The sequence below is a fragment of the Natator depressus genome, chromosome 10 (genome assembly GCF_965152275.1).
Source record: "Natator depressus isolate rNatDep1 chromosome 10, rNatDep2.hap1, whole genome shotgun sequence".
Lineage (NCBI taxonomy): Eukaryota > Metazoa > Chordata > Testudines > Cheloniidae > Natator > Natator depressus.
The window spans coordinates 16148376-16156993 of NC_134243.1; the positions used below are offsets into that span (position 1 = coordinate 16148376).

The 8618-nt window shown below is 38.9% G+C and overlaps 1 protein-coding gene across 2 annotated transcripts in view; it reads right to left on the reverse strand.

Annotated features, from left to right (window-relative positions):
- The window catches only part of LOC141994857 (transmembrane protein 180-like), a 22092-nt gene extending 13488 nt beyond the window's left edge, over window positions 1-8604 (reverse strand). For both annotated transcript variants that reach the window (XM_074965306.1, XM_074965305.1), the window contains exons 1-3: window positions 8552-8604; window positions 4911-5092; window positions 3236-3970 (exon numbers count right to left, since the gene is read on the reverse strand). In XM_074965306.1, the coding sequence (XP_074821407.1) occupies window positions 3236-3970; window positions 4911-5063 (888 nt within the window). In that variant the 5' untranslated portion in view covers window positions 5064-5092; window positions 8552-8604. The remainder of the gene's footprint in view (window positions 1-3235; window positions 3971-4910; window positions 5093-8551) is intronic.
- Between the last annotated feature and the right edge of the window lie 14 nt (window positions 8605-8618).

Below are 8618 nucleotides of genomic sequence, written 5' to 3' on the forward strand. Positions count from 1 at the left end.
CCATGATGTTTCCTGATTCACAGCTCCTCAGGATTATCATCCTCACTTTATGGTAACAAACTTTTTATTGAACTTATTTTTGGTTAAAATATTTAAGATGTTGTTTCACCCACATTTGCCTATTGTGAAATTACATTTGTCTTCTTATCTTGTCCTCCTTGCTTTTGAGAAATAGTTGTTTATTTTCTGGACACTCCAAATAAACAATTAAATATCTTAAACTATATATATATATATTTTTGTTACAAGAGGAAGTTAGCAAATAAAAACAACAGATTGAGGCATACCTTAAAGACAATTGGAGTTTCAGTCTTACAACATGATTTCATGATCTCTATTATGCTCTAACATATAATCAAAGTAATAGTGTTTTAAGATTAAGATTTAATACTGAAAATGCACTAAAAAGTTAGTGATAACAAGCTTTAATGCACAAAAATTAAACTCTTCTTTTCTCTTCCATCCCTCACTTTCCATTTTCAAATGGATGACATTTTGAATGTACATAGTGCCTTTTATTTTTCTAATATAATGACACACTATATACCCAGGTATATGGTTCGCATCACTGTGAGATTTGAGCTCCTTCCATGAGTTACAAGATAACAATGCTCTCTTTCCTTCAATACTAATTAGCCACCAAGATTAATGATTTCAAACTCAATAAGCATTTCACAAAAGGAAAGCACTCCCCTTGCAGTTTTCTTCCCATATTTAATCACTTTAAACAGCATCAATCCTCATTGTTAGACACAGAGTGGGTTGAAGATTCAGCACAAAGAAACAAAAGGCAAACACATTTTTGAATGCTCCACACATGAATAGAATGAATCTTAAAAAAGATTGTGGCAAATATTATGAGGTAATTCAAGCTTTCTTCTTACAAAACTGAGTACCATGCAGAGTAATGAGCAGGTTAAGCAGGGAATTGACACAAGTGGCTGTAATACAAAGAAGTACAAATCTGACTGGAACTATATGTTAAAAAAATTATCTATTATCTGACACTTTGTGAAAATGTATTCATATTTAGATATAGTAACAGATGTGTAATGCATGTTAATTTAATGAAATGGACCTCATTTCATCATATTAAGAAAAATCAACATGCCATGGGAGCATCAAGCTCTAGTGCTTCAGAAACTTTGTTGGAGTCTTTCAATAAAAGCCCTGTATTTCCAAGAAAAATATTGAATCAGTTGATGCTTTAGGCTTCAATTTTTAAGTCCTTTGATTGCAACACCAGGGCATATTCAGGATATGCGTCCTATCCCACACACCAACTGCCATCCCTTAATAGAAACCATGATCTAGCTTTGTAAAGGCCAGACAAGCATAATCCACAAAGCAGCTTTCTTTTATGTAGGCTGGATGCTTTACAGTAAGTGAACTTCAGGACACTGCTGTCGGAGAATTCTCTTGTTATATCTTGAATTTGAAGGGACAAAACCCAAGAAAAATAAGGTCACAGCAAACTTTATACAGTTCAGTGGCCTTCTAGATAATGAATCTTCGGGAAGCAGAGAGAAATGTGTTTTCTGAAAGATTGTTCATTTTAGACTGTCATGTTGATTTGATCAGCAGTGATTAGTATATATTGAGTGTAAAGTTATTGAGGCTGTCCTAATTTCTGTAGTTTCTGTCAGATATATTCCTATCTTACTTACTTACAATAAAGAAGTTTATTACCTAGGTGTTTTTTTGAGTTATAGAAGAGACCTGTAAAATCTCTGGAGGGGCAGGGAGTTCTAATGGCAGATATTTATAAGTTCTGCAGCAAAGAAAATATATTAGTTGTATTTAATTGCTGTATGTCAGCAGAAACTTAAACTATAACAAATTCCTAGCTGTGCATTAAATTACTACTTTTCCATGTCTCCTTTTATATGTATTAATTTATTTATTAAAAAGAACACAAGTTGTTCACATTAAGAATGAATGGCCTGATTTTCAGAAGTGCTAGGCACTCAAAACATCTGTATATAGTCTGCAGATGCTCACTATTTGAGAAAATCAAACCATAAACGTTTAAAGTAAATCTATGGAAAGTTTTTGAAGATCAGCTTTATGCAAGTTTTTAGGGGGACATGAGCAGGAAGATTTTATTTATTCATCTAAAAACAAGTACACTTGTCTTCTCTGTGGGGCATCTTTTTGCATATTTTTTCTCTCACTCCTCTCCCATTGCTGTCCACATCTAATCCTTTTGTTCCTCTTTCCCTTCCAGTGCAAACCATATTTGGTTCTCTTGGGATGAGATCTTGCTCACCTTCTACATCAGTGGTTCTCAACTCTGGTCCGCCGCTTGTTCAGGGAAAGCCCCTGGCATGCCAGGCCAGTTTGTTTACCTGCCGTGTCCACAGGTTCAGCCAATCGCGGCTCCCACTGGCCACGGTTCCCCACTCCAGGCCAATGGAGGCTGCGGTAAGGGCAGCCAGCACGTCCCTCAGCCCACACTGCTTTCTGCAGCCCCCTGCAGCCCCCATTGGCCTGGAGCCGCGATCGGCCAAACCTGCGGACACGGCAGGTAAACAAACCGGCCCGGCGCGCCAGGGTCTTTCCCTGAACAAGCGGTGGACCACAGTTGAGAACCACTGTTCTACATGCAGATGATGAATGAATGACAAAATGAATTAGAAGGCGTCACTCCCTCAAATGCAGGTGAGTTGACAGACCTTGCTTTGTTAGATCATCTAGCCCCTTCATCAATTCCCATGATGATGCAGAGAATGTTCATTTGGGGGAGGGGGGGTTATACCTAACATTTATTTTCCAGAGTTCTGTCCCATCTAGTTTTAAATGTCTGAAAGCAATGGGGATTCCCTCACCATCCAGACACATTAAAATAAGGAAAATTAACACCAAGTTCTTCAATACATTTCACTTTTAGGATATTTTTTCCTGATACTGAGCCTATTTTCCTTCTCTTATTCTAAATTGTTAAGCCCCTGAAACACAAAAACATTTACTTTCTCTTCTTGTTGACTGTTATTTTATCTGCCTACCCTCCTCTCTGCTACCCTATGCTGCCTGTTTGGCTAGACTAGACAGATGAGACTAAAGTTCTTTTTATAATGTTGGTGCACAAGATTTGTTCCTCAGACTAATAAAAGGTTTCTGCCAGATACAGTATTTTGTCCAAGCAGTGTAAACAGATACTTTAATTACTGAGAACTAGCACAAAAGTAAGCTGCATTTTCCTTTTAAATAAAAGTTTAAAAGCATTGTTGCATACCTGAGGACAAATAAAGCCAGCCCCATACATGATGCTTCTTATAAAAGAGGAAAGGACATCCTTAGGGATGAGATTATCCGCAAAGATCATCATGAAATTGTTGCAGAAGGCTAGGTGGAAGACTTGAAAGAAGTTCATGGTCACAAAAAGTATAAAGTTTTTCTGTGTCATTATCTGTTTGGTCAATGAAATTATAGAGGACCAGGAGAGAGCTTTATCATTATTTTCTAAGCTAGTGTTCTCCACGGGAGTTTCTCTCTGTTCATACTGACTAGTGCTATATATGCCAGTGTAGCACATACAAGCAGTTGCTAGTGCCGCAACCAAAACAGTAAAGGTTTGAAAATAGGCAAAATTTTCCATATTATCTGATATTAGACCACAAAAAAGAATGCTGGTTGATCCAACTAATGTTGCCACTTGGTTATATTTAATAAGCTGAAGTCTACTTTCATGTCTCGTTGAAATCTCTGCAAAGAGCGCACATTGTGCTAGCAACACAAATGTAAGCAAGCCATCAAAAGCACATAAAGCAACAATAAGGTGAAGACCATTAAGCCAGTCACCTTCCTGATAATGTTTCCAAGGAAACCAGGGAAGGAGAAAAGCTAAACCATACAATGGTGCTCCATATAAAATTGAAAACTGACGTCTTGAGCAGCATGGGACTTTGGAGTTGTCTTGAATATACCCAAAGAGAGGATCATTAATGGCATTCCAGATCATAAAAACTACCTGAGAAGAAAAATACAGAATTTCTCATTAGTGATATTTTTCTGTAGGATTCATCAAGACATACATAACATCTGGAATAACAAAAGTGCTGACCTATATGATGGAAAGGTTAAACGTATTTTGTATGTTGTACACTCACAAACAAACGTTAAGTATATTTGTATGTACAGTCATCTAAATTAAACTATTTCTAAATCTCTACTAACAGAGGATATTGATGCGCAAACAATGAAGTACACCATGTCATATTTGTTTAATGTACAATTCTACTTGGAAAACAAAAGAGGAAAGCTTTCCAAATGGAAATGGACTAAGGCCATATTTTTAAAAGTACTTAGGTGCTTTAAGATACCTACTGGCACGTAGTAGGATTTTCAAAAGTGGGTGTTAGGCATTTAGGTGCATTTGAAAATCCTACTGAGTGCCTACCTGCATTGTTAGCTGCCTATATACCTTTAAAAATCTGGCCTTAAAGGCCCAGTCCTGCAAAGACGTACACACATGGCCCTTCATCTTGCAAACCCTTGTGCATATAAGTAACTTTGAGAACATGAGTAGACCCTTTTAATTCATTGGGACTAATACATGCATAAGGTTGCTCACATAAGTAAGGGTTTTCAGGATCATGGCCATATTTAACTTTAAACAACAATTTAACACATGTATAAATCTTTGCTGAACAGGGACATAAAATTGGTAAAGAAAAACTTTATTTTGAAGTTTGTCAGAGTAACAAACATACTTCCAACAATGGATTTTTTTTTAAATCTAAAAACTATTAATAAACTTTGAATGTACCTATAATTTATTAAGGATCACATATTTAATTATATTTGCAGTATGTCAATAATTGATTCATCAATGAAGCAGAATTATTTCATTATTATTATACAAACACTGTGCACAACAATATGAAAATCCATGTTCCAATGTACTATACCTGTGCTTGATGAAATGCTGTTTCTGAAATCTTGTATTGGTTTAAGAAAACCTTAACATAGTAGAAATTAAAGATACTGTTCATCATTCCAGCGCCTAGTGTGGTCATGGAATATGCCAGGGCATTAGGATGAATTCCTAAAACAAACTTCATTTTCCAAATTGTGAATGTCTCCTCTTCTTCTAATTATAAAAAAAGAAAAATACTTATAATTACTTATTGATTAAGTACAATTGATATTTATAATCCTTGCTAATAGAGGACGACTGAATTCCATGTTACAGCGTGCCACATTTTAGTTTTACTACTTCGGAAAATGAAAAGCCATTGGAGATTTGCCTATGTTAGGACTGCAAGAAGGGATCCCTAGAGTCCATGTTGGTCAACTTTATCATTCAGTCTCTTTCCAACTTTCAAAATGTACAACAAAATGTCTATAAAATTGAGTCAATAAGCTACAGTATTAAGAGATCAATGAAGTTTCTTAATTTTGTATGAGTACTTAAAATACCTAGGGTACATGTGTATCGAAGAACAAATTTATCATTTGTCAAAAATTGTATCCCTAGACCCCAGTCTTGCACTGTAATCACTAGTGCAAACCCATACTCTGGTACCATGCTAGTAAATCAAGACTTTTTTTTAAATCTTTTTTTTCTGGTTTCCCCCCCCAAAATTTACATGTACATTTTATATTTATCTATACAATTAGATTTGACACAAGGTCTGCAACTGCTTACCCCAAAATATTAGACAACGGGATCCTCAGTTTCAGAAAGTTTGTGAACCTTATTATTTCCCTCATAAATCCTTTTTGCAGAAACCAAACGAAACTCTAGAGGCATACCTAATGACAATCTGGAATATAGGATCTGAAATAGCTATTCAAACCACTGGCTGAACTTAGTCCAGTGCATTGCCTAATGAACTGGCCAATATATCTAGTGCAGGGGTTCTCAAACTGGGGGTTGGGACCCCTCAGGGGGTCACAAGGTTATTACAGAGGGGGTTGCGAGCTTCCGGCCTCCACTCCAAACCCTGCTTTTCCTCCAGCATTTATAATGGTGTTAAATATATTAAAAAGTGTTTTTAATTTATAAGGAGGGTTGCACTCAGAGGCTTGCTATGTGAAAGGGGTCACCAGTACAAAAGTTTGAGAACTACTGATCTAGTGCTCCATATCGAGGTTGGTACCATATTCCCTCTTGCAAGAAGTGCACCTCTCCAACTGTGCAATGCTGTAAATATGTATGATGATTCCTTTCTACCTCCCCTTCCGCTGGTCTACCTATATCTATCCTAATAATGAGATTTAACTTTCTATGAATCAGGAAGGGGTAACCAGGTATGTTTAAAGTTCCAAATTTCCTAATGGCAACTAATGTACACGTGAGCTAGAGGATCCCACAGAGCAAAACAGACTGCGTTATTTAAGCAGGTAATAGATGGGTCCCACTGGATTCAGCTGACCACCTTCCCACTCAAATAGACTTCAAGGTCAGAAGGGACCATCGTGATCATCTAGTCTGACCTCTTGCACATTGCAGGCCTCAGAACCTCACCCACTCCTGAAATAGACCCCTAACCTCCAGCTGAGTTACTGAAGTCCTCAAATCATGGATTAAAGACTTCAAGTTACAGAGAATTCACCATTTACATTAGTTTAAACCTGCAAGTGATCCATGCCCCTTAGTGCAGAGGAAGGTGGAAAAAACCTAGCCAATCTGACCTGGGGAAAAATTCCTTTCTGACCCCAAATATGGCAATCAGTTAGACCCTGAGCATGCAGGCAAGACCCACCAGGCAGATACCTGGAAAAGAATTCTCTGTACCAACTCCAAGTCCTCCCCATCTAGTGTCTCATCTCCAGCAGTTGCAGATTTTTGCTACTGGCAGTCGCCATTGGGCCACTTGCCATCTTAGTCAGTCCCATCATACCATCCCCTCCATAAACTTATCAAGCTCAGTCTTGAAACCAGTTAGGTTTTTTCCCCCACTAGGAAGGCTGTTCCAGAACTTCACTCCTCTGATGGTTTTTTGTCTAATTTCAAGCCTAACCTTGTTGGTGGCCAGTTTATAGCCATTTGTTCTTATGTTCACTTTGACACTTAGTTTGAATTACCAGAGAGGGAGAGGAGTTTTTATTCCTCTGATGTATTTATAGAGAGCAATCATACTGCATATTATTTGCTTCTCTCCAAGAAGCAATGACCAGGAGTAAAAGAAAACTAGTACCCAAGGTAGAGAGATGAAAATGGATTCCAAATGGTAATACTAAGCCCTGTCCAAACTGTGCTAGCTGACAGACACCATGCTCAGGTCGCCATATGGAGTCAGAAAGGAATTTTTCCCCAGGTCAGATTGGCTGGGGTTCCCAAACTGTAATCTATTGGGCACTTGTTAGCGGTCCTCAGAACTGGCTGGTCACATCTTTTTTACGTCTTTTAAACCACATTAAAATGTAGCTACAAATACATTATACTTTCTAATGTTGAGTGTAAGCAATTTCTGTAATTGACAGAGATATAACTGCAAACGGAAGGGAAAGAGGTCTGCATGATTTTGAATAGGAGGGAAGGTGAATACATGAAACATGATCCAACTTTACAAAAAAAAGTTAGAGAACCCAAATTGTAATGGTTACCAAGCATTGCTCCTTTTTAATACTACAGAACTGTGCTTGACAACCAGACAGAAGGGTCTAGTGGACAGTTCACTGGACTAGAAACTTGGAGACCTTTGTTCTCTGTAGAGTTGGGCAAGTCACTATTCCTTTCTCCAACAGTCCTACCCTTCCCCATCTGTAAAGTGTCACCCTTCTTTATAAATATTAAGGGTCTATGGATGAAAAGTACTATATAATTTCTAGGTATTATCATGGATAATTATTTTCAAACATGGTAGCAGCTGCTACCATGCTTCAGTGTGGCCAGCGATTCCTCACCAAACAACAGCACCATGGGAAGTTTACAATAAAAAGACATGGTTGGCATCTGTGAGCTGCAGTATACAATCCTGTTTGAAAGCATTTGAACAGAATGAAGCATTCATCCCTAAGGACCCCAGGATGCTTTATAGACCATACATACACACAGAGTTCACTTCAGGGACTATTTTAACAGCATTCACCTATGAGGCCCCTAGACTCAACTATTCCTATCCCTCTCTACTTCACCACCATTCCCACCCTCATAGCCCCCCATCCAATCCCACACCCACAACTCCCCATTCCTCTGTACTTCACCACCATTCCCACCCCCCATAGCTCACCCATCCTATCCAACCTCCCACAGCTCCCCATTCCTCTGTATTCCACCACCATTCCCACCCCACCCACAGCTCCCCATCCCCCTGCACTTCACCACCATTCCCACCCCCATAGCTCCCATGGGTGCTGGAACAATTTGTATAGCAGGGGAGCTAAGAGCCACTGAACCAAACCGTAAACCCTGTATAGGATGGAAACCAATTCAAGTCAGGAAATGCTACAGCACCCCCACACCCCTAGTTCCAGCACCTATGATAGCTCCCCATCCTCCCCCAAACCCCCTTCCTTCTCCCCGGGAAGCCCAAGAACCTACTCCCCGGGAATTAACCCTTCACAGCCTTAGCCACTCTGCCCCCACACAGCCATCACTAACCGACTCGTTGTCTCCGCCCTCCGGCCGGAGGCTGCGCAGCTCATTCGGGGGGCAGAACTTAATTTCC